This window comes from Echiichthys vipera, assembly GCF_963691815.1.
Source record: "Echiichthys vipera genome assembly, chromosome: 6".
NCBI classification, from domain to species: domain Eukaryota; kingdom Metazoa; phylum Chordata; class Actinopteri; order Perciformes; family Trachinidae; genus Echiichthys; species Echiichthys vipera.
Window position 1 is genome coordinate 23,582,269 of NC_139831.1, and position 26,598 is coordinate 23,608,866.

At 41.1% G+C, this 26,598-nt stretch overlaps 2 protein-coding genes across 2 annotated transcripts; one reads left to right on the forward strand and one right to left on the reverse strand.

Annotated features, from left to right (window-relative positions):
- Nucleotides 1-598: 598 nt before the first annotated feature.
- Nucleotides 599-9,408, forward strand: cnot7 (CCR4-NOT transcription complex, subunit 7). Its single transcript, XM_083914791.1, has 7 exons — nt 599-713; nt 1,358-1,481; nt 1,575-1,768; nt 2,017-2,178; nt 5,247-5,391; nt 5,553-5,663; nt 8,003-9,408. The coding sequence occupies exons 2-7, from the start codon at nt 1,365-1,367 to the stop codon at nt 8,132-8,134; spliced, it is 861 nt and encodes a 286-aa protein (XP_083770917.1). The 5' UTR covers nt 599-713; nt 1,358-1,364; the 3' UTR covers nt 8,135-9,408.
- A 1,047-nt stretch (nt 9,409-10,455) lies between these two features.
- Nucleotides 10,456-25,506, reverse strand: zdhhc2 (zDHHC palmitoyltransferase 2). Its single transcript, XM_083915003.1, has 13 exons — nt 25,249-25,506; nt 22,055-22,081; nt 20,222-20,316; nt 19,395-19,515; nt 19,166-19,235; nt 19,026-19,058; nt 17,414-17,534; nt 16,905-17,037; nt 16,156-16,282; nt 13,072-13,164; nt 11,818-11,933; nt 11,603-11,684; nt 10,456-11,524 (listed from the first exon to the last, which is right to left on the reverse strand). Exons 1-12 carry the CDS (start codon nt 25,373-25,375, stop codon nt 11,644-11,646), a joined length of 1,104 nt encoding a protein of 367 aa, XP_083771129.1. The 5' UTR covers nt 25,376-25,506; the 3' UTR covers nt 10,456-11,524; nt 11,603-11,643.
- Between the last annotated feature and the right edge of the window lie 1,092 nt (nt 25,507-26,598).

Genomic DNA, 26,598 nt, shown 5'->3' on the forward strand with positions numbered 1-26,598 from the left:
ACAGAGAAATGCACAAATCCTGTATTCAGAAACGGTGTCTTTAAACAAGCCGTCAGGATTTCTGTACGGTTGTGATGTCACAACTTTACTATATGTAGGTAGTGTGCCGCTACAGTGACGTTACAGTCATTCCCTGGCTGCAGTGATGGTGCAGAGATGCTGAAGATCCGGAAACGCTGACCAATCAGAGCGGAGACAGACAATAAAACGGAGCGTTTCAGACAGAGGGTGAATACAGGTATATTCAGACGGACAGTATGAGAAAAATAATGTGTTGTTGAACATTAAAGCATGAAAACATGTTCTAGTAGAAAACTCAAAATACAAGTATGAACTTGAAAATGAGGACAATATGGGACACAATAAGTGTGAAGGTTTAATTTAATGTCGATCAATTCTTTCAACAAGATGTGTCCAAACACAAATTTGAAATTCCACAAATGCTTGAAAAAAAGAGTCCCAAATAAAATAAAATAAAATAAGACAGTTAATGGAGCGTGCGCGCATACATACGCGCATCACGCTCCCGTCTCTACGTGATGACGTCGTGTTGTAGGCTCGGCTATGATGGCAACTGTGGGTTGACATCGATACATTACTGAATATAAAGTGTTTCAAAGTTAGCGGAAAAGCCCCGACACAGTAACGCAGACCAAACTAACAGTTTCCAGATAGCACACACTCAAACACACACCCGCCCGGTTTGGGGAACGGTAAGTTCACGACGCCACAGTGAGCTTTTGCTGTATCAAAGTGGCGCTGCTGAGTGAGTGAGTGAGTGTGACTGTGTGTGTCTGTGTGTGTGTGTGTGTGCAGCTAGTTACTGGTCTCTCTCATGTTTCTGCACACCCTCGTATGTGTCTGTCGAGCTCGCTGTGCACCTGAGGAGCGTGTTGGACGTGTGCACAGACCTCCCACCCCACAGCCTCCTCTGTCCAGCCCGTGTTAGCTCAGTCTGTGGGCTGCTAACTGCTGCAGGTCATCCGGCTAGCACCAAAGTGCTGCTCAAAACTGCCTGCGACGAGCTAATGTTAACAGCATCCAGACAAACACGTCCTGCACCTCTACCTACAGCTGTTAACATGTCTGTTTTCTGTCTAACCGACTTGTTAACTTGAAGTGTCCCATCTTATCCCTTATGTTGAGGCTGCCATTGTGATTCTGAGCTTGTGTCTCCTGAAATTCACATTATAATGTTATATATGTTTAGCCAAATGGTTTATCAGCATTTCCTAGGTGCCCGGGGATCATCATTTTCTCCTCTCAACTCTCCTCATGTGGTCAGCATGTTGGGGTAGGTCTACAGTGTGACCCTACTGTCTCCCTTCTTTTCTTGCATCCATCTCTTCACATGAAGTGGCACTATGCCCGCAGCTACTGTGGATCACAGCCAAAGAATATGTGAGGTATGGGCCGACAACCTGGAGGAAGAGCTGAAGAGGATTCGACATGTCATACGAAAATACAACTACATTGCTATGGTGAGAGGCGCTCACACTGGGGTTAAAAAAAAACCCTATCTGACACAAAGCCAGATTTTCATTGTGCTTACCAACTTGTTTGTCTTCTTCCAGGACACAGAGTTTCCCGGTGTAGTAGCCAGACCGATTGGAGAGTTCAGAAGCAACGCTGACTATCAGTACCAGTTACTGCGCTGCAATGTGGATCTGCTCAAGATAATCCAGCTGGGACTCACGTTTATGAACGAACAAGGGGAATACCCGCCAGGAACATCGACATGGCAGTTCAACTTTAAGTTTAACCTCACGTGAGATGACTTTTTTAACGCGGCATTCAAACGCAACCATGGCATGTACATGAGCATTTGTGTCTCAGCATGCTTACAGCACACACAGATGAGACGTTAGAGTACCGTAAATATTCATCTACGAAACACGTTACATGGTTTGCAGTCTTCATTGTTCGTACTGCCCTGTCAGAATGCAGACTATTTTTATAACTATGACCTTTTCGGTTGAAATAATACCAGTGGGACATGTTTGTGTTTGTCTGCAGAGAAGATATGTACGCACAGGACTCCATTGAGCTCCTGACCACTTCAGGGATTCAGTTCAAGAAGCACGAGGACGAAGGCATCGAGACGCTGTTCTTTGCAGAGCTGCTGATGACATCAGGAGTGGTGCTGTGTGACGGGGTCAAGTGGCTGTCTTTTCACAGGTATTCTGCTTTTTCAATTAGTAGATATTTTTGCATGCAGGCAGTTATATACTATACCGTAGACAGCTGCATAGCCACGTCAATCATATGCTTTGTCCCCAAAGTCGGGTCTAGAAATAGTTTCTTTCTGTTCTGACTTTCGTTACATGCACACTTCTTTATTCTACCTGCACAAACATCGACCACTGCAACATTTTCTTTTCATGACAGATCAAATATGAGGAAATGTCAGTGTGTTATAATGTAGTTTAAGCTAATTTTCTGTACAGTAAAATCACATCAGACTTTACATGGTCATAGTCAGGCAGACCTTTGAAGGAAAACAATTTCTTTATTTAATTCATGAAAGTTTAAGATTTAAAGTTTTAAGATTTTCAGTGTGTTACAATGTAATGTGAGCGGACTTTCTTTGTAGTTTCTCAGTAATGTACAGTGAAACTTCTTAACATTTTATATAGGGCTGGGCGATAATTCCACATGATCATTTATCGTCCTTCAAATGAATCGTATCGTGATGAAATCATATAGTGAGATGTCCTGAGACACAATAATGTCGTCTACATTAATGACAAGCACATATTAACTCGAATTTCCAGAAAATCTGATGTGAAATATTTTGAGTTTATATTTTGCATTTAAGTTCTTTATAAGATGTGATGTTTTAAATTCACACAGGGGAAAAGAAAAATGTTCTTTTACCATGTGGTTATTTCTTATGGATTATTTATTTTATTTTATTTAAATTTGCTGCTCAAGAACATTTTCATTGCTATATTGGTCTCTAGTGACTAGTGATACATTTATTTTTACCAGTATTTTCTACACTGCTACATAACATCTTCATTTCATACTCAGTTTCCCACTGTGTCTCCATGGCAAACTGAGGCTAAAGATAACCAGGCTTTGGAAAATAAACAAAGCTTAGGTTTGAAACACCAGTGTCATCTCTTTCAGGTATTCAGAATCTTTACCAACAGGCTTTAAAGTTGTAATCCATAAGATTGTCGTCAAGTTAATTGTCTGTTAAGTTACTTTCTATCAAAGATTGAGTTAAATCAATGGTGACTGATCATATGACCCACAAATGAAAGCACTTCTACTTGCCTCTTTGCCGAGAAATACCATCTTGAGTGTCTGTGGCATCGTTCCCTCGCTAGCCGTTGGTCTGCCCAGGTGGAGCGCTCCACAATTATGCTGCGCTCCATTGTACTCTGAAATCTGGGACTTCTGACAGGAAGAAGTGCAATGACACGAAATGTACAAGTCTGAATTTCGAGTCCGGCTCGCTCTTGACCGACGAGTCTGTCCGGCGCAGGTAGATTCATTATTGCTCACAATACATTATTACTCACAATGAAAGATCAACAGACATATGGAGCATATGAAGGCATCCCGCCGCATCGCGCAGGTGAGAGCTGCCAATCTACGAGAGGTCTGGCTGCTGGCGCCACTCTGAGACAACGGCCATCTCTGATAGGAAATAAACACAAAAAATACTAAATAAAATCATACAGACACTTCCTGTGAAGCAATCTTTTTTGCCAACTTAACACATCACATGGGACACGCACACACTGACCCAGCCCAAAGTTAAATATGAACGAACTTAGGCCAGCCGATTCGCCCGTTGTCGAACGATTGATCGGGTGTTGTCAGTTGTTATCACTACATTAGATATGAGGTGGTATGGCCCGACTCTACAGCACCTGCTAGTTGCCTCAGAAGCCCATTAACATATATTGTAATTGTAAAGTGGATCAGCCATTAACGTAGCTGTAAAAGGCTTACCTGTGGCTCTCTATGATGACGTATGACAAGAAATATTAATTAAGAGAAGGGTTGGTTTGGGTGTTGGGTCAGACACACACAGGACTTTGACACTGGAGACCCGAGTTTGTGTCCAATGTGAGATGACGACTTTTTAAGTTCACTTTCTTCTAGTTGTTCTTTAGCATTTTAATCCAAACCATGTAGTTAATTGCCTAAACCTAGCCACATATTTTTATTGTCTATACTTAACCAAGTAACATCCGTTTTGTTTGAATTAATAATGTGACGCAGACAATTAAAAAGTGATACCAAGGGCTGATAACGGCGACTGTTATCATGTGAACCGATTACAGTCTTCTGAAGGTGCTGGGAGGTGTAGAAGGAATCTTCATAACTATGAGGCTGATAACCGCTGATTACGGCCATTTAATGGAGTGATAACATCTGAAGCGTGTGCTATAGACGAGGTTCATGTCTTTTTTTGACAGAATAATTAAAAACATTGTCAAAAAGTACTGATAATCAGCTATATGTAGCTGCACTGGCATAACAACATTACAAGAAATCAGCGTATGTAGCGCATTACTTTAATATATGTTAATTTAATATATGTGTGCGTACAGAAAAAGACTGCTGCACCGAAAATGTCAGTACGATTTTATTTTGTATTTTTCGTCTGCATTTCCTGCCCAAAATTGGCGTTGTCTGAGAGTGGCGGCTGCAGCCAGACGGTCATGCAATTTACTGACCTCATGCAGTCGACACTTTTTAGGTTTCTAAGAGATGAGGTCCCAGAGGCATGTCTGCAGTTACATCTTACCGCCAAAGCTGCAGCTCAAAACAACAAACAGAGTTCTAACGGATTACAACTATAATGTCATGTTGTTTTTATATTATTTATTATTAGTTTTTTTGTTTATTCCGTTTTTATCATCATATTTCTTTATTTGTCCCAAACATTTCCATTGATTTCTCCTGAATTTTCCTGTTAAACTTAATGGATAATCGCTCTGTTGTGAATGTTTTCTTCAGTTCCCATAAGCCACTGATTACTCAAAAAAACAAATTCCCAAATCATAACATCTGTTTTGGGTTAATGCAGTGGCTTCATTTACTTATTTGCCCTTGCATGTGCAGATACAGCCATCAGAAAGCCAGTCTACCTGCATTTAATTATCTCTGTGTCATGGCAGATTGGAAGTGACAGAATCCCTTGAAGCATCCTGCTGTGTGTGCTCTTTAAAAAAAGAAAACACAGTTAAAAGGTGTACATGTGTTTGTGTATATCTGTTTTGTAGTGGCTATGACTTTGGATACCTGATCAAGATTCTGTCCAACGCTAACCTGCCTGAGGAGGAGGTGGACTTCTTTGAGATTCTTCGCTTGTACTTTCCAGTCATTTATGATGTCAAGTACCTCATGAAGAGTTGTAAAAACCTGAAGGTACCTAAATAAATAATTCAGCCGGTAGCACAGAGCATCTCCTGTTTTATTAAGTTAAAGCTTCACACCTTGCTATCTGTTGTGATCTGAGTGTGGCCCTCAGGGTTTGTACTTTGACTAGAAGCGTGCGTCTTGAGTGACTGACAGTGTTTCGTTTTCAGGGCGGGCTGCAGGAAGTAGCTGAGCAACTGGAGCTGGAGAGGATCGGACCCCAGCATCAGGCCGGCTCTGACTCTTTACTCACAGGCATGGCTTTCTTCAAGATGAGAGAGGTAAGCTCCTCAAGTCAAAGAGAAGAGTTGTTAAAGCTATGGTCTACATTCTGAAAATCAGTTGAGCCTCTGAGTCAACCAAACCCCTCCCCTCAGTGTTACGATTCCTCCCCCCAAGCTCAAATCCCCTCCCTCACCTCCTAACGACATGCAGAGCCAGAAGCCGGCCGGCTAAAAACACACATGGCTAATGTATGCTAACATGTGTTGACATAGGTGTTTATCAGACCGGGGACGTTCACAGTCATAGGCCAGTATTGGCACAGACTAATGGAGGCTATTTATGTAACACCTACCACAATAAAACACAAAAATGACCTGTTCAACGAAAAGTCTCCTGTCTCAGCATCTCTTTTCAGTCCCGAATCCTGGCGTAGCCTTCTCTACTGCTCAAAGGAATCCCCAATGTTGACTGGTCTTTGGTTCCTATGTAGGTCACATTTCTGCCTTTTGCTCGGTCAGCTTGCGTTTTGTCTAACCCTCGCCATTTGGGTGAGCAGAGGCTGTTTGCCGCTCTTTTCCTTCTCCATGGTAACAGAAGCTCCGGTAGCTGAGCTGCTAAGCAGAAAGGGGAGTGGGGGAGGACGAGGATCAGGGAGACGAGGGGATTGGATGGAAGGTACGAACCAAAGGGAGCCCCCTGGACCAGGTTGCTCCCATTGGTCAATTTCTATGCAGGCCTACGGCTGATAGACTACAGGACCATAATCGCTGTATAAATGTTAATAATAATTACCAATATTCCAAATCGTTGACCATAGCTTTAAGAGTGAGTGTGGTAAAACTCGAATCTCACAAAGTCAGCCCGAAGTATGACTTATGCCCCTTTCAGACCCGCAGCCCTTTACATCAGTCTGAGGGCAATTTAATATGCAAGTCTCATGTCTGAATAATCACTGTGGTCATGTTTACGTGAGCGCAATCTCACTACATTTCTGTATCACTTTCAACACACAAGTCTGACTGGAATGCCATCAGATTAACAAAGACTGCAGCAATGTTTTCAGTGTTTGTTCATGTCAAACGCATGGATGGATAAACAGCATTTTGTATGTGAGCAAATAAGAATCAAACAGGAGTCCCAACTTAACGTGGAAATTATGAAATGGGCAGAATTCACTCTTTCATAACTTTACATGATAAAATTGATGCAAAAATGCATTAGTAGATTCAATATGAGCAGAGGTGGCTAGAGAATTACATCAAGCTCACAATGGTCATTGAGGCTTCAACAGCAACATACATACACTTTTTTAATCCATCAGTGATGCCGCCTGAGAGAAAAAAGAAAACATTATTCTCCCTCGCTGTTATCCCTCGCCCACACCAGGTGACAAACATCACCTTTTTCCATAAATGTGCTGTCATATCTGAGTTATAGACTGTATGAAAGAAGTGGACGTAGCCACTGTGTTGTTATCCGTTGGTCTGTGGACTACTGTTTTGAAGCATTGAGTTTGGTATTTTGGCTGTCGACATCTTATTTTTTTGCAACCAGAAGCGACAGGAAGTGACCTGATTTGGACGAAAGGGCGGAGCAGAAGGAGGCTCACTAAGCCAGTGTCGTTTCAATGGCGCTGTGCTAAGCTAAATGCTAGGGAAGCTTTTCTGATTTTGAGCAGGGACCCTGGAGCCAGTCCACTGCAGTGTCACAGAGCTGGTTGAAACCTTGCAACGTTTCCCTTAAGTTACCAACAAGGTGTGACGGAACGCTGAACATTTTTAAACAATTTTTAGGCGTCCAAAATCTTAAAATGAACTTTGATGAAGTGAAAACAAAACCTACTGTGAGAGGCAGCAAAAACAAGTTAACAGCTATTTAAATGTACACAGTGGCGTGGAAATGCATTGCTTCTGTCAAATGGGAGCATCATTTAAAACATGAACATCATGCTGTATTGAAGAAGACTTGAAACTAGCGACGGAGACCATAAACTCATTATGAAAATGTTTACTGAGGTAATAAATCAAGTATGTTTGATTTTTGGCCCTCTAGAAACTATGCACTGAAATATTTACACGTCTCAGAATGCTTTCTCAAATATATGCTCTGCAAGCGGGATAAAGATGAATGAACAAAACAACACAGCTAATGTTTACAGATTCAAACTTTAACTTACCTTGCCTTGACCTTATAACTTACCACCACATGGAGCTGGGTAGAAACGCACCAATGTCTGTATTTCACATGATGATACTAGCATAAGCATTCATTTATGACGGGTTCCATGGATAACTTTAAGGAACTTTAGAGATAAACAATGACGCATTAAATAATATATTGAATGAACATGCAAGTGTCTGTTCTCAGTCTCCTCTGTGTTTTCTCTCTCCCACAGATGTTCTTTGAGGATCATATCGACGATGCAAAGTACTGTGGTCACTTGTATGGGCTCGGCTCCGGCTCCGCCTACGTCCAGAACGGAACAGGGAACGCTTACGAAGAGGAGGCTAACAAGCAGCAGTCGTGACATCACTCTGAAACTGTCCCATCTTGTGGTTCCCATGCACAATCGGTGCGACGCTGAAGCCAGGCTTCGCCAAGTGTATGACGATAACGGGAGAATAGAAACATACACACATCATTTAGCAAGCTGCTTTTCACCTTAGACAACAATACGGTGGTCAAAAAGAATCACAGCAGGAGTTTAGTCTTTTATTCCTACAAAGCCGTGTTCTGGTTGAATTTAAGATGCTTGAAAAGATGGGATTTTAGTTTTCCTAAAATGTTCTGTAGACATGTTTTGCACTTTAAAGCTCCAACCTGATTTTATATGGAAAGCTAAAAAATGTTTCTGGTGTCTCTCTCCTCTTTGTTGCCTTCTCTACGTTCCCATTTTACATTGTGAACATATAAAACGTTACTATCACACCACGCTCAGCCTTAATATTAGCTGCATTCTTATCTTTTATTTAAACTTTAATTTATTGTGCTGGTCATCTGACATTCAACACTAAGGCGCCACATGCCGCGGTGCTCGCCCTCTGTCATTGGATCTCTTTTACGATAATGAGAAAGGGAGCTCTCAGTCAGCGCGTTTACGTTCACATGAATCTTTCATTGAAGGTTTGTTTTAATTTGTTCATATAAAGATAATGTTTATAATGACCTGAATAAGCTCTAATCCCACTGTGAGAAGCCTTTAACTAACAAGATGGTGTATTCTGCTTATACAGCGTGTAGATGGGATACTAAAGCAAGTGCACACGTTTTCCTCCTTACTCTCAGTTGCTGTTTTCCTGTTTGTGTTCATTATAAGTTCATAATAATATACAGTATGCACTAGATGCATACAAATTGTTTTCACTGGAGGAATATGGATCGTTATTTGTGCATGTAAATGAATGAATGACCCAAGCACACGTGAACACAGATGCACCACCTCTCTACGTGGTCTTGCGATGATTTCAACCAAATTCACCACACCTTGAAAAACAACTACAAAGTATTAAAAAAGAAACACTCACCTGCTGTTAGACTTGCGGAGGTTACCCTGAACTACTCTGTTGAGAGTACAATTTAATTTTCAAGTTTCATTTTCAGTTTAGTTAGTTTTAGTGTTGTAATGAAGAAGACAAAACTTTTACTCGATGGGAAAACAATGACATTGCCTTTTAACGTGCATACTTTTTGTTCCAGTGGAGTTCATTTCACTTGTAATTCTGGCCCTTTTGAATGACCTTTTTTTTTTTGTGATGCTTTCAAGTTCGTTCATGCTGCGTAGAAGAGCTGCATGTACGTAACCGTTTGAATAAATGCTGTGTTGTTATAGTAGTATCCTGGACTTCCATAGGTGTGTGTTGAAGTGTAGGTTCATGATTTATTAACCTCCCTGAGCTTCAAAGATACTTTTTTGTTCTTTCTGCAGCACATCTTTCACACTGTAATGGAGTAAAAGAAGAATATGCAATATACAAAAGAATTGTTTTTAGATTATTTTTTAAATAAAGGCTTAAAACTTTTCTACCATGAATCGCTCTTGGCCTTTACATCCCTTTAAAGGTCCCATATTCTGCTCCTTTTCAAGTTCTTACTTGTATTTAGGGTTTCTGCTAGTGTTCACATGATTTAATGTTCAAAAAACACATTATTTTTTTCCTTGGTATTCAGAATATAGATGGTAGTATTCATCCTCTGTCTGAAACATGCCGTTTTAGCGCATGTCTCTTTAAGACCCTCTTAAAAACCTGTCTGCTCTGATTGGTCTCATAGGTCTAGGTCAGGGGTGGGCAATTCCGGTCCTGGAGAGCCACTGTCCTGCATGTTTTAGGTTTCTCTCTGCTCTAACACACCTGATCTGGCTCTCTAGGACCGGAATTGCCTACCCCTGGTCTAGGTCTTCCACATCTGCACTCTTGGCGTCCCTCCACCGTCAATGCAGTCGGGGAATGAATGTAAGAGCACTGTAACAGCACTTTCTACCTACATACAGTCTAGTATAGTTGTGACATCACAACTGTACAGAAGTCCTGACGGCTCGTTTAAAGACACAGTTTCTGAATACAGGCTATGTGCATTTCTCTGTGGATTGATATTGTTGATACATTTATAGCATTCACTTTCATAATCTCTAAAATTTAAATTGAACTTCACTTTTACAATATGGGACCTTTAATCAATGACTCAGAATTCCTCTATGTGCAACAAAGTTGAGAAAGGAGGCTGAAGATGAGCTCATTTTATTCTTATAAGGCATCACAACTGTACAGCACATTGCCTCACACATCCATACTGTCTCTTGAGTCAAACAGACAGAAGAATAGAAAAATATAGATTGACACTGTCACAATGAAGCTTTTTTTATTTAATTTTTTTTAAACAAGCAAACATTCTACCAATTAATTTTCAGTGATGTTTTAATCATCTCCAGCCCTCAGAAGGTGAAAATATACTGTACAAGCAGCTGGAGCTGTTTTTGCTCTGCAGTAGATTCACAACATCATGTGGCGAGTTAGAAAAACACTCGACAGTATCTTCTGTTTGATGGTGAGATCTGCAGCAATACACAAAGAGAGTCGGGAAGCTTTTTGGCCGGCAGTTGGACGTGTAGCTTGCGACCAGACAGCAGTTTTGATATTTGGCATGGGGACTCTCGCTGCCGCAGCACAGAGCAGCACCGGCTTTCAGGTGTTTCAGTGTGACAGCACAGCAACATCCTCACTCATGCTATAACAAGTCAGAAGAGCCCTTATTCAAATGTACTAACGACCACTTTTTTTTTTGTTTTCAAGCAAAGAACATCTTGTGGTACGATTCACTACAACAAGGTGTGTTTGTGTTGACATCCTGAGATGAGAGCATGCATCAATTCAACTTCCACAACACACCGTCCCCCCTCCAAAAAACACCTTCACTGAATAAAAAATGGCTAAAGTAATATCACATCACATGAACACCAGTACTAATCTATACTTAATGTGCAAACATTTGGCAAATTATAAAAGCATTTACGTATGCGCTAAGCTACAACATAAAACAAATAAAGTTGTCAATAAATGGAGAGCTTCTGTTACTGTAACATTCAAAAGCAGCACAGACTGATCTCCTGTATCTCCACCTAGTATACAAAGTGCAAAAACACCTCTCTCATTAACGTTCTGTGCTTATTCACATACAAACAAAGGAAAGTGGGATTGTTGGAATGCAATTTTGATTCTTTCTGAAGCCCAAATACTTTCAGATCTCAGCAGGAATTGTCGCTGACAGCAATAAGAGTAATACTTGTTGTTTTTTTTTAATACATGAAATCATTTGTGTACATTTCTCAGAAGCAGAGTGCAGGATAACAACAGATATTGATGATGTCACCACCACGACACGGTCCGATAGGCACACACACGGAGGAGGGGGCGGCATACACCTGTCGGATGAAACACATCGTAACATGTTGGTTTTTTATCTTGATACGTGGATCGTTTCTATGTGACTGTAAACTCACCTTTTCTGCATTGAAGTTGTCACCTCTATCTGCAACTCAGGTCACGCCTCATTTTCTATGGTCATCCCTGGGTTACTGGAACCTGAACAAACGTGTTATTAAAAACAGTTTTAACTCTTGATAATTCAACACAAAACATGGTTTTCTTGGGCTTATGCAAGCAATCAGCAATGAAGAAACCCCTTATTAGGAGTAGCCTGTAACAGTGATCTTACCCTTCCTGTCTTTATCTGTTCCACTGTCACTTTCTGTCCAGGAGGGGGTGCTGGTGAGCAGTCGACTCTGAGACTCCCTCAGCGGCTTGGAGGGGAACTGGCGGCCCTCTGCTCCACTGGAAACACACAAATAAGCAGGATGAAGCCATCGAGGGCCCGCTGAGGAGCATTTATGACCCAAGTTCCTTCTTTGAATAAAATAACCATCTCATATATATTATGATCTGAATGATGTATCACAGTGTGGTGGTAAATTTGAATATTCCTTTTTCCTTGAGGGGCCTCCTCACCCTGCTTCCCCCCCAAGATATCAGATCTCTTTTTCTTTTCTACCCATTTGTGTATTTTAATGTCTAAACCTTGTAATTGCATTTCAAGTTTCGGAGACAGCCAACCGCTCACTGTCTCATGATGTATTCAAACCCTTTTGCATTCTGAACTGTGTTGATTAGACCTCTTAATTATACGGCAGGATGTCTGGGCTGATATCTGTGAAAAACAAGAGTGTGAAAAGACCCCTTGAGGAGGGGGTCAACCCCACAGTAGACAAGGGATGTAATACACATTCAAGGGGTGGGCTTTCCCTCATGTATAAATGTTCAACGTTCCTTGATGCTTATGGTCTCTCTTCATTCCGAACCGCTCGCATGTCGATTGACCTTTTCTTTGCAAAGAAAATAAAACTTTGTCGGCCGGCAAGAATTCGTTATTTCATTCTTCACCAAGAGCAGAAAATTTCCACGACAACAGCAAGACACGACAAGCAAAAACAATGGTTTTCATGCACTGGTTCTTTTTGAGATTTGGGTCTTTATTGCTTCCACAACATGTCTTTCATCAGACTAGTGAAGGAAACACATTTAGATGTTTATTTTACTACACTACACTGTCTGTTTGCGTCTGCAGGTTTCTCCTAAATTCACCAAACTCTCAAGATTATATAATGCCTCAGGTGCATATTAAACATGATATAAAAAAGAAATAAAAACTTGTAATACAAAATAAAACATGTACTGTAAGTAATCACCTGCGGATGTTTCACGGTGATATAGTATATTAATTACCTTCTTAAACTTATTCACCTGTAGTGTCTCCCTTTGAAACTGCAAGGCCATAACTGCTGCAAGGTGATTCTCCCGCATCATTAAACCAACAGGGTTAATAAACCACTAGGGGCTGAGTTGCACTTGTGCAGCTCTTTTGATTCTCTGCTTCACTTTTGGATATGGATGTGTGTGTTCATGTGTTACTCACCCCTTGCTGGCAGGGTTGGAGCCGGTGGGTGATGAAGGCAGCTCCGGATCCAGATTCACCAGACATGTTGGGAACGAGCAGCCGTCCCCTAAACTGGAAAGCCAGCAGAAAACGCAGAAGAAATATGTTTAAATAAGTAGCTGGTAGGCTGCACGTTGGTGCCTGGGCCTTTCTGTGTGGAGTTTGCATGGTCTCCCCGTGTCTGCATGGGTTTTCTCCGGGTTTTCCGGTTTCCTCCCACAATCCAAAGACATGCACGTGTTAGGTTAATTGATGGCTCTACAAAATTGCCCTTAGGTGTGAATGGTTGTCAGTCTCTGTTCGTCTTTATGTGCCCTGCGATAGACTGGCGTCCTGTCCAGGGTGGACCCCGCCTCACGCCCGATGTCAGCTGGGATCGGCTCCAGCCCCTCCGCGACCCCGAACCCGGGATAAGCGGTTGAAGATGAATGAATGAAAGTAGCTGGTAAGAAATCTGTTCAAAGTAGGTGAGATTAGAAACAAAGATAGAATTATATGTTGTGTGTTTTATTGTATGTATATGGAAATCCTGGCGAATAAAGAGTGGAGATTATGTTAAAGCCAATCTATGTAACTTCTGATACTGTTGCTACTGTTGTTTCCATTATAGGATCATGATCAATGCTAAAGATAGTGTAACCGCAGCACACGTAGAGTCATAAAGGGAGTGAACTGACTTAAGTAATGTCACAAATACAGCAATATCCATCCATCTGAGATTAGCACAGATTTTTCTGAGAATTCTTCGGTCAATATTAAACCCTTGACTTCCAATTGTTAGTTGTTTTTGACTTAAATTTCTTTGGGGATAACGAGGACCTGGACAAATGAGAGCTTTCACAGGCAATTGTTAGAAGCTTTTGTCAATAAATGGTTTTAAATTCCAACTTTTGCCATATATGTTAAATTTTGACTATATATGTATGCCCTTAGGTTGCCAAGTAATTACAAGATTGTTTTCGTTACGTATTGTATCATAAATAAAATTAAAATAAATAAATAAAATGTAGACGACAAGTCTAAAAAAAAGTCCAAAAAGGCTAAAAATATAATATATATAATATAAAATTCTTAAATCAGTCATAGGAGGGCCTGTCTAAAGCAGTCATGGTTCAATTTCTTGAAGTCACAGAAAAGTGTTTCCAAAAATAAGGCAAGAAGAGAGTCATAGTATCGTATGTCGAAAAAGTCGAAAAAAGTCTAAATTTAATATGTCCAAAAAATGCTTAAATCAGTCATAGGAGAGCCTGTCTAGAGCAGTCATGGCATATGCAAGGGTGCAATTAATTGCTTATGACTTAAGCTTTTCATTCATAAGAGGGGATTGTGGCATTTTGTCTTTAAAACATTCTATAATCTCACTTTAATGTCACTATTTCCACATAAACTTCCCTTGTGTGAGTGAATAAATCGACTGTTCTCTTGTAAATAATGGAACAAAATGGGCTTCTGTATCCAATTACAACTGAATCTATAATTTTCTTTTGTTTATACATTCATGTAAATATTAGGGGTTTATGTTGTAATAATCCAACTGTGATTTCCAAAAAAGGTCTTTATTCATATTAGCATTCCTTCCATCAGCATGAATTACTCATTTTTCAAAGCGAAAGCTTCTGCATGAATTCACAGATGTTGTTGTTGTTGTTGTTGTTGTTTACTGAAGCTAATGCTCTCTTGCCTCCTCTGGGACTTTTCCCTCTTTTGAACCATTTTGTTTCAAAGTAAGTGACAGCGCTCCCTAAAGCCCGAGCTGAGGAGCAACTTCTTTAATTCAACAGAAACCGTATATAGTTATAGTTCTCGATGTAATTGAGGCTTTAAAAGCGTTCAGGATTAGATTTGAACTCAATATGATATATAATCTAAAAACATGTCTTCATAATGAACTGATAGATCCGTGAGCAATTGATTTTGAAATCTGAGTCACAGAATCAGTTTTGTTGTAAATACAATTGGACTGAATACATATTTTTGCCTATATGAACCAAATCTTAGCTTCTCAGCGATTAAAAAGTTGGATTTGATTTGACTGATCTCATTTTTAGTCACTGTACACACAAGCCATACACAAACAAGCCTGTAGCTTCTGACCTGCTTGTCCTTCAGTCTAGAATCAAAATGAAAGGTTATCAGAGCTCCTAAACTGTCCAACAACCTGCCAGGGGAACTTCTAAATAATTAACAAAGACATGCTTTGTCCGACTTGTTTCATTACTTTGCCCCCCTGAAGGCTTATGCTGTGTTCACTGCACCAGCGTTTTTTTCGCACGATTACATACAAAGTCACTGCATTGACGTGAATCAACACAAAGTCATGGCGGCACGTAAATGATGTGTAGGGCACGAGTTGAAATATTTCAACTCAGGCGATTAAACTCAGGCGAGTAACGCGACGCAAATCAAGTTCAGGTATCCAGTGTGAACACAACATTATGTTTCTTTTTTAAAGGTCCCATATTATGCTAATTTTCAGGTTCATAATTCAATTCAATTCAAAGCACTTTCTTCATCCCCACGGGGCAATTTAAAATGGTGCATTACAGTAGCTTTTAAAAGGACATAATCAACAAACATATGCAGCACACGTACTGCACATAAGACAACATGTTTACATGCTTTAATGTTCAAAGAACACATTATTTTTCTCATCCTGTCTGAATATACCTGTATTCACCCTCTGTCTGAACCGCTCCGTTTTGGCACCTGTCTCTTTAAGAGCCCTTCTATAAAAGACCAGTCTGCTCTGTTTGGTCAGTGTTTCTGGGTTTTCTTCATCTGCGCTTTTGGTGTCTCTGCAACGTCATTGCAGTCAGGGAATGACTGTAACAACACTGTAGCAGCACTTTCTAACTATATATAGTAAAGTTGTGAATATAGGCTGTGGGTATTTCTCTGTGGATTGAGAATTTTGATACTTTCACAGTGTTAATATAGCACCTCCACCTGCTATATGACATGTAAATCTCACTTTACAATATGGAAGCTTTAGTATAATCTTATTTGATGTTTATTTTTAGGATTTTCTTTTAAGGCTTTTGACAATTGCGAATAAGACCTTACCCAGAGAAAACAGGAATGGGCCAGTATTTAACTTCATCACCGAAGACCTGGCTGAAGTTCTTACTGATGCCGAGACTGAAACCGTTCTTATCAGTGCCGTGTCGAAACACTGGAGCACGCACAGCCTCTGAGAGAACACACACGGAGAAGAAGAGTCAGTCTGACATGAAGATGGATGAATGCAGGGCTCCCTTTCAGTCTTTATACAATCTATAATTCAGACTATTACCAGGAGCTCATTCAGACCAAAACACATGAACGATTCCTGCTGAATGGCTGCATCAATGGAACAACTCTGAATGAAAGTGCCTTTGTTGTACAGGAAAAGCAGATCTGAGAACTGTGCCACCAAGTGTGACTTTTCTTCCTAGCAGTGTCTGTTACTAAGCTGCTTACTGCTGTGAGCCTTGTGTCTTTGCATTACACTGTAACATACTCTTCTGGATAATCCACTCTTCCCTACACATAGACAAAGTAAGCCACTGTGCACAAATAATGAGAAAACGCTCCGTCTGATAACAGCCCAGAGAAGATCATCAAATCACCGCGCCGATGAGGACGGTGACTAGTGGTGGGAAAAATGCAATGAAACATCCTTCATCATTAGCGTGAAGACGACACTGTGAGGAGGCTGAGAGCAGACACTCACAGAGCTGAGCGAGCTGCTGTCCAACAGAGGCTTTATATTTGACGCATCCACAAACAGAACACACACACACACACATGAAGGCATGAAGTGCGCCACCTACCGAGAGTGGATCTGTTCTTGCAGACAAGCCAGCAGTGATAGATGAAAAGCGAAGCCAGGCTGACTGAGAACATGGAGGCCGAGAAGAAGAGGAACAGGATGTGGAACTTGGCCTGAGTGTCTGGGAGGCCTTTCTGAGAGGAAAACAAGTAAAGCAAGCAAATATCAACACAACTGCACGAAAACTGGACGATACGGTGATCCGAGTGGGGTCTGAGAGATTTCTACCCTATTGATGTTCTAGGGGAGCTTATTAAATCGTTTCTATCTCAGTGGCACTAACTAGTTGGTTAGTTCATACCAGGTATTCTTTCAGACGGAAATGTGCTCTACCTCCAGCCTTGTGAAGAAAAAGAAAAGTCAAATGCCACATATTCAACACAGAATGCATCCATAAAGATCCAGATTTGATTAGAGTCATTAGGTGCTAACCAAACCCTTTGAAAATACATAATGATAATGATAAAAAAAAAACAACCAATGGTTCAGGTTGTGGTGGACAAAGCTTACCGTCCAAAACTTAACGAAGTACTGAAGATCTGTAGCAGTTATAAAAAGGCAGTAGAGAAGGGAATATGACAAGAACAGCATGAAAAATTTGTAGTTGGAGAATCCCACACAGTTGTTCACCCTGTGACGAGGATGAAAGGATGAAAGGATGCAGGTCAGCGTGGGATAACGTTCTCATTAGTACATGTTCAAATCTCTAAATGCAGAGATACAATATACAGAAATGTTTTAAAGGTCCCATATTCTGCTCATTTTCATGTTCATACTTGTATTTTAGGTTTCTACTAGAACACGTTTACGTGCTTTGATGTTCATTGTCTGTATATACCTGTATTCACCCTCTGTCTGAAACACTCTGCCTGTCTCTTTAAGACTCCCTCCTGAAAAAACGATTCAACCTATATATAGCATAGTTGTGACATCACAGAAGTTCTGACTGCTCGTTTAAAATCACAGCTCCTGAATACGGCCTGTGTGAATTTCTCTGTGGATTGAGATTTTTGATATTTTCTAAGCACCCCGACCTGCTATATAATAATAATAATAATAATAATAATAATAATAATAATAATAATAATAATAATAATAATAACAAAGACATGGAAATCTCACTTTTTACAATACAGAACGTTTAAAATGATTTGGGTTTTGGGATGGGTTGGTGGGTTTTCTTCATGTGTTCACAACTATTCTAGGCAATTTCTTTAAATGACCCATTTTCCAGCCTATTTCAGTGTGTAACCCAGGTAAATGCATCTTGACTATTTGGCAGAACTTCATAATAAAACCTTTAATCAGCAGGTTTGTGTTGTTTGCATTTGAGGGCCTGGTATCTTCAGCCAATCAGGGACCGAAATTGAGCCAAGGACACAAGGGTGACCATGGCATAAGAGGCTTCAACAATGGCGGCTCATAATGAGGTCCGCTTAGATGCTGCAATAGCATCAGTTTTATCAGAACCAGAGGATATTTTACTTCATTAAGATAAGAGAACGGCTCTAAAGGCTTCTCTCCATTGTAAAGATGTTTCCTCTCTTCTCCTGCAAGAGTTTGATTGACAGATGGTTCATCAAATCACCTGCCAGGTATGTTTTGAAAGCGCCTGCCCTTTCCCAATCTGTTTCCACTGACACCTTCTTAGATTAGGTTCTGTGTAACAAACAGTCTGCAGAGTCAGGTTACCAGGTTACCAGCATTACAGAAAAACAACTCTAAGATCATGTTGCTTGATGAGCCAAAGGCATATTGCATTATGACTTCTGATACTAAGCTTCTTTCATGAATTTCTGCAATACATTATTGCGAAGAGAGCAGACAAACAGAAACCGAATGTTATCAGATTGGTTTTGTTTCTCCCTGCTTCCAAAATACGTCGTCTGGCAGAATGAGAGGTTACAGTATCTAAATCAGTCCACTAAACAAGCTCTTTGTGCTTCTATGTGATGTGTGTTTACAGGCCTTGTTCACTGGAATGGGACTTAGCAGTGGTGCTAAAGAAAAAAAACATGCAGTCTGAATATTTTGGTAATGAAAATCAAAGTATGTAATCACAAAGAAAGAACAACACCACGTGTCACTGACATGTGTTTCATATCCTATAGTCACTACATACCACGGGCAGTGATGATCCATCTTCAGGATGCATCTGTAACACAGCGGGGTCAGACGTCAGTGTAATTGAATCTTACTCCTGCCACAATGCAATATATTGTGTGCTCTCTTCTCTATAGGTGCGTGAGCGGAGAGCCGTACTTATCACAGACTGAACAATGGTGACATCGATCAGGCTTCAGCAGCTGGCAGCGGTCGCAGAAACGGATTGCTGAGAAGACACAGTCAATTCAATCACACAGCCGTCAGACGCAGCAGCTCTAACACTTGACCACGGACTCACAAAGTGACGGGGGTGAAATGAGTTCTGAGAGCTGCTTGTCAGTCTAGACCGCTACTGTTGTTCTGCATCAGCAACAGTGTACTGTACCTCCAGAGTTGGTGCGGGTGTTGATGGGGAGATACTTGGCTATCCTCCTCAGGATCTCCTGCTGAGACTCCCCCCGATCTTCACGCTCCAGCAGCTCTTTGTCAGAGTAGGACAGGTGAAACTATGTAGGGCAGAACACAGTGGGAAAGACAAAAAACACCTGTGATTTAGGAGTAGCTCATTCTGTGAGCAGCGCAGTTTATTGCTGATGAATCGTAACCTCACATTTGCCAAAAGAGAGTCAAATTATTTGTCCGTTAAGCTACACGCTGTATCAGTATTACAGTTATGTCTGTCGCTGTGAAGCAGCACTGTATTTCTATATCTCCCATTTGTTTTGGTTCTCTCTGCCCTGGCAGGCAAATGGGAGCAAAGCAGCACAGAGCTGCGATATTACTTTCAGCAATTTATGACTGAACACCGGAAACAAATAACTCTGATGATAACAAGCAGGGCGGCACACATGAAATATGACTTTTATTACAATCTCCTCAAGTGATCCAGCACTCTGTCTCATAAAGGAAAGCTTCCTCATGAGGTGCCAGCATGCACGTGCGCTTCACCTTAGTTAAAATTGAAACGCAAAGGTGGCAAAAGTGTCCTCTCTAAGATGAATGCATATGTGTGTGTTGACCCTGCAGAGCTGAAGTGCTGTGGTCAGGATTGGAGCCATTACACTACAGCTTCAGGCACTTCCACTGGAAAGTATTATTAGTCTAAGTGCAGCGTTCAATCACACGGGGAGGCTGTAACCTACATCTGCACTTCCCACCATGCCTCATCATCCCAGCCGACAATAACGCTGCGTCGCAGATGGACACGCTCACCTCCTTCAGGGGGTTCATGGGCTGGGTGAAGATGGTTTGCCAGTACGCCCAGACAAACATGATGAAGATGACATGGTACACCAGCAAGTATATGACTGGAAGCAGAAAAACACAGTCATCATCATCATCATCACCATCATCATCATCATCACCATCATCATCATCATCATCATCATCATCATCATCATCATCATCATCATCAATAACATCATTGTGATAACTGTAACATGTCTTTATCTACTTGTGAAATACCTGCCATATGGATATGATCACATATGGCCACTCCCTTTCATAAAGGGGATGATGTAGTTGAACACAATAACTATGGATACATTTAAATTATTTTATCTACTGCAAAAGTATTTGAAAAAATAATTTATGGTCAATTGTCTCAGTAAGTGTCAATTCAACTTTCAATAGAATTATTACACCATTACTGCTTAGATTTTGTCTCCGCATCTAAAAATGGGATCCACAGGTGCATTTTCATTGATTTGGCATTTCTCTTTTGATCTTGTCGACGACTCCCTTCTTTTAGATTAACGTTACTCTGTTGTTCTGTCATGTAATGTTTCACTTTGGTTCAATTTCTTTCGTCATAACAGAAAATATTGTGGTGTCATACAAATAAGAACATCTCATACACTGTAGTACAACAACGAGGCGTTCCTCAAGGCACTACTCTTGGTCCATTAGATTTGTTCTGAATGTCTTGTTCAGCTTTATGCAGACGACACAGTTTTATACACATTGAAAACTAATTAGCTACAGATGGAATCAGCTTTGCAGTCTGATTTTAGCACCCTACAACACTTGCTGCAGTTAATCTCACATTATGAAAAAAAACATTAAATCCACATCTTAAGTTGTATTAATGTCTTATTGCCCTTTTTGATGGTAAACCTCTGCAAAACACATTAAATACCCAGGGCCTATGGGTCGACTCTGAACTTCCATTTAAAAGCCATTGTTACTATATTGTTAAGAAAATGAGCCTACATATTGGTATTCTTTATCAATCCAGCAACTGCTTTTCATTGACTATTATTTACTGCTTGTGTTACAACTCATTTGACCAATATTGGATTATGCTAATCTCCTTCTTCTTCTTCTCAATATAGTTTATCACAGACTATGTAGATTTGTACTTGGCTGTCCTTTCATAGCTCTGTACAATGATGAGAAAGGCTGTGTGTTAAATGATCTTCATTGAAATGTCTACCTGTAAATATGCAATCCATATCATCTTAAAACAAAATGCCCTGTCTTCTTATTATAAACTCAGTTGCACATGTTGATAATAAAAACTCCTCTATATTAGTGTTTTATATTCACTGATAATATTTATTTTCTATAATCTATTAATGAATGATTCATTTCCATGCTCAGCTTGGGAGTATTTCCGGATTTTGTATGTTATATGTTTGTATGTTATTATTTTTTGTTATTTTGTTTATTGTGGATTTTGTCACCTTTGGTGTTGTTTAATTATGTTTTTATTTTTATTTTGTGCTCTTTTGTGCTGTCTGATTGTGCTTGTATAATTATGGCTGAGGACCCCTTGAAAACAAGATGGCACATCTTAAGGAGTTATTCCTAATAGAGAATTCCCAACACACTGAGTAAGAGCCTGTGTTTAAACATACAACTGAGGTACAGGGAAAAAAGTCATCTTAAGACACACTTCCAGCTGATTATAGTGTTTTGATGTGGGCTGCCTCTCCCAGACTGGAGGCTGCAGAACCTCCTCTGGCCTTAACTCAACTCAATATGTAACAGATGCAGAACAGTTGAGATCCCTATTGATGTTAGACAGCATTACAAAACACGTACCCTTTTCTCCCGTGTCTTCAATAGATTCTGAAAAATGGAAAATGAGAAGACACAGTCAGGTCTGTGTTGATTAAAGAAAGGCAAACACTAACCACTCTGCCCAAATTAATAAAGGTCAACATGGGGGGAATTAAAGCTTCATTTTTCTGTCTTACTTCTGATACATGATACACATTTGACTGACAGTCAGTGTCTGAATCCAAATGAGCCAAAAAAATGCTGACTCTGAAAACCTTTAATACCACGCCAGTCACAAAATCAATATACAGCACACTCCCAGTCAATTAGTTGAACGTATTGTTCCTCACATATAGAAAAGCTTTACTGTGCATTGACAAAAGACACAACAGGAGCATCCTGCACAGTTTGATGAGCACCCCAGTACCTTCACAAACGCACACACAAACATAAAAAGACACAAGTGGAGACCTGTTGGAGATATTAGCTGACACTGTTTTATATTTGTCCCAATATCTGAGCATACAGAATCATCCATCTTCAGCAGTTAGCCTGTGAAACAGCACACACACACACACACACACACACACAAAGCAGGAACTGAGGAAAGGTGAGCCAAGGAGCTGAATTAAGGCGTGCAGCCAAAAACCTGTGTGCATGCCACCTTGCCAGCATTAAGAGCTCCAGAGTCTGACGGTGAAGCATAAGTGTGTGTGTGATTAAGAGTATGTGCAGGAATGTATATATACTCTCTTTCTCTTTCTCTTCTATTTGCATTCTTGCAACAAAAACAATAATACATGTTTTGACTTCAAGGGGCCAAAGAGCACCTGATTCCACATTTTAAACAGTCTTGGAAAAAAGGGCCGACTGTTCGAAAGCTGGTGTTCGGTGCTGTCAAAGAAAGTGGGTCAACCGCAGATCGCTTGGGGTGAATTATGTAAGCCAGACAATGGGATTAACTCAGCTGCCGAACCAAAGGTATCAGCTGATGATACTTTCACACAACCGTCTCTGTGTCTGTCTGCAAGAGCACACGCCGGCCCTGAGCCACCACTGCCCTGCCCCGTTGCTGTTGTTTACATCTGTCTGGCCCATGTGACTCGAATGCATCACAATGTCGCTGTTGTGCTACTGGATTCAAAACAAAATGGTTTTTAAAAAGCCTGACGAAACAATGATTTTGCTTTTCTGTCACTCTGCAGCAATGAAGGGTGTCTCAATATCTCATAACAGACACGTGGCGTCCTGTAACTGTAGAAGAGGTTCATCCGAGGACAGAGGCTGGCTGCCCTCTGGTGAGCAGGGGCAACAGCAGTGTAGAAACTTTTGGATGTGGGGGGTGTCCCCTTTTTAAAGAAAGGGGACACTGTGGTTCTTGGCAATAATAAACTTTACATTATTAATAGCTCCATTGTTTATTCATCACAATGAATTAAAGCCAAATAAACAACTTTAAATATTTGAATATGTAATAACATCAATAAATACAGTAGTTGTCTTTTATTATACTAACTCCACTTAGCCTACAGCCAAGGATGGATCGTGACAAGATTAGACCCCCACCCCCACAACACAGCAAGACATCCAGACATTTGTTGTCTCTTTCTGATCCTTTTTTTTCTCCTTGTAGTCTTTTTGCTTCCCTTTGTGGTTGTTTTGTGTCGCTTTGGTATTGTTTTTTAATCTCTTTGAGATCATCTTGTGTCCATTTGTGGTAATTTTGCTATCTCTGTGTGGTTGTTTTTCATCTCCCTCCAATACTTTTTCATCTTTTCTGGTTATTTTGTGTCCCTTTGTGATCGTTTTTCATTTCTTTGTGATTTAGCCTCCCTTTGCGGTCATTTTCATTCATTTGTTATTGTTTCTCCTCCTTTTCTGTTTTTTTTCTGTCTCTTTGCTGGTCATCATTTGGTGTCCCTTTTTGGTCTTTATTACCCCTCGTTTGTGGTCATTTTGCCTACCATTGTGGTTTTACATACTTTTGTGGTCGTTTTGCATCCTCTCGTGATGGTTTGTGTCTCTTTGTGATTATTTTTACTCCCTTTGGGGTTGCCTGTCATTTCATGTGGTCATTTTGTGTCTCTTGATGATCATTTTTCATCTCTTTCTGTTCATTGACAAGACGCTCTTCAGTAATCCATCCATGGTACCAAGAAGCCTGATAATTATCACCTTTCTGACCTGGTAGAGGGGACAATCACTTTTTAGGAGATGTTCGTGCCACCCAGGCCACCCCGGCCCAACCTCTGGCCCCACCGCTGCTGGTGAACCTGGTAATCAGGTGTAAAGAAGAACATTAAGATGTACCTCTTCAGTTAAAGCTGGATAGCATGTCTGTCAACCCCTCCCTCCCTGCGTTTTCCTCTGTTTGGTCTCATTAAACCGTCTCCATTTCATCCACCTTTTTGACAGAGGAGATCTGCTTTCCTAGTGGTCTGACAAGCTGCCAAATGGAGCACATGAATCGGCTGTTGAGTCTCCTATGAGACATCCCAGAAACCATTACTCACTATCCAGGTCAACTCTGTGTTCACCGTTCACCGAGAAGGCTTGCTGTGTGTAACCACACCATCCAATGTTCAGCAGCCGCAGAGAGCGTGAGGGAAGCAGGCAGGCCTGACTCAAAAGCCACAACAGTCAGACTTCTTGCCAAAAGATAATGCTGGTGGTGTTGTAGTGGTGGGGGATATACATTCAGATAATGAAGCTCTGTGACTATGTGACTTAAGCTATTACAGTAAGTCTTTAAGATAGTGCTGATAGAGTGGTAGTGGACTCAGATAATGAATCTCATGGCCTAATCCTATTCTGTCCACCCTGTTATAACATATAAAGTCCTTCACAATAAAAGCAGGTTGTCAAAATGCTTCTTATTCTGTCTGTGTCTGTGTTGAAAATATATTTTCTCACGTTTTCCATGCACAAAACACATCATTGCCACTGCCTCGTATCAATATCCTGACAATTCATACTTAAACTGTTGTTGTCATGTGACATGTCCACACACTGCATCAACAACGAGCCAGTCTTCTGCATCCAAAGCCTGGACCACAAACTGCTGAAACACAAATGTCTCCCCACCCCATCACCAAAAACAACAACAAAAACACACACCAGTCAGAGGCATTTCCCCCTCTCTCTCACACACACACACACACACACACACACACACACACACAGACATATGCACACACACCTCCTCCTCATACTACCCAGACAGCTGGTTGTCTTACCTATGCAAAGCTGCAACACATAGGCGTAGTATGACCACGCCACTATGAGGGCGATGAAGAGGACCGGGATCCAATACAAAACTCTCTGACAGCCCTTCTTGATACTACGCGAGCCCGACGGTGCCATAGTCTAGGAGCGGATCATTTCTCGTGCGCACTCGTGTATTACTATCCTTCCCCCTCCCTCTCTCTGTATGTGAGTGTGTGTCCTCCCGTAGACTGTCACTGCATCGTTGCTCCGGCTCTGATCAGCCTAATCGGCAGCTCAGACGCAACATCCTAACAGCCTCCCGCCCGCCACCGCCGCCGCTACTGCTGCTGCACTGCTCCCCTCTGATCGTCCTGCTCCGATCACTAGTAGCTACAGACTACAACAAAATACCAGACAGCTCGCACACACACACACGCACGCACTCACGCACGCACACACACACACACACACACACACACACAGGCGTGCGCGCAGAGTCAGCACCGCCCCTGCTGCCTCCCCACAGGTTGCCATGACGTCCGCGGGATGCTGCAAGCCTGGCACATTTTTTTCACCGCGAGCAGATGGGTTCAATAAGTTCATACACACTCACACACACACACACACACACACACACACACACACACACACACACACACACACACACTCACACACACACGCAATTATTTTAGGACACAAGGACAAGGAGAAGCGTGCACTATTCTTATTTTGTTTTGTTTTTCCAAACACGTCTTAATATCATTTTTTCTTATAAACTATTATCCATCTGCTGTTTGCAGACCATAATATGTTAGAACAGGTTTGTTTACCTCCGAAGTGTAGTAGCACATTGTGTTTGATCATTACCTGACTCTGTAGATGGATGTTTGCAAGATGTCTGCTGCTTCTGCTGCTTCACAACTGCACCTGCAACATATTCTGCAATCCTGCAGTATACATTTGACAAGCCCACCTGCCAAGCTTCACTCTGTAACTGTTCTTCACCTTCACATATCATAGATTAACTTCCCCTTTCTGAATCGACATTGTCTCTAAAACACTTTCATAGATGCTGTATGAATGTGAGGATAAATTAAGCTTTGACTTTCCACCTGTTGCCAACTGACAATATGCACATCTCAGTCTTAGGACGGATGGCTGGATAACATGGTTATTCCATGTTATTCAAAAACAACGGAGCAAAATGTATCTGAAACTGAGAAATATGATACAACTGACCCCAAATCACCAGTTTAAAGGATATAGTAACATTCACGAAACATTCCTTCTATTGCATATACACATTTAGCTGTAATACATTTGAGAGAGAGAGAGAGAGAGAGAGAGAGAGAGAGAGAGAGAGAGAGAGAGAGAGAGAG

Excerpts from the sequence above, each read along its gene's own strand:
- zdhhc2 (XM_083915003.1), bottom strand. The coding sequence starts at position 25,375 with ATGGCACCGTCGGGCTCGCGTAGTATCAAGAAGGGCTGTCAGAGAGTT. Across the intron at positions 22,082-25,248 it reads TGTGTTGCAGCTTTGCATAG|AATCTATTGAAGACACGGGA; the intron begins GTAAGACAACCA and ends TCCATTTTTCAG. Across the intron at positions 11,934-13,071 it reads TCCAACCCTGCCAGCAAGGG|TGGAGCAGAGGGCCGCCAGT; the intron begins GTGAGTAACACA and ends GTGTGTTTCCAG.
- cnot7 (XM_083914791.1), top strand. The coding sequence starts at position 1,365 with ATGCCCGCAGCTACTGTGGATCACAGCCAAAGAATATGTGAGGTATGG. Across the intron at positions 1,482-1,574 it reads AATACAACTACATTGCTATG|GACACAGAGTTTCCCGGTGT; the intron begins GTGAGAGGCGCT and ends GTCTTCTTCCAG. Across the intron at positions 1,769-2,016 it reads AACTTTAAGTTTAACCTCAC|AGAAGATATGTACGCACAGG; the intron begins GTGAGATGACTT and ends GTTTGTCTGCAG.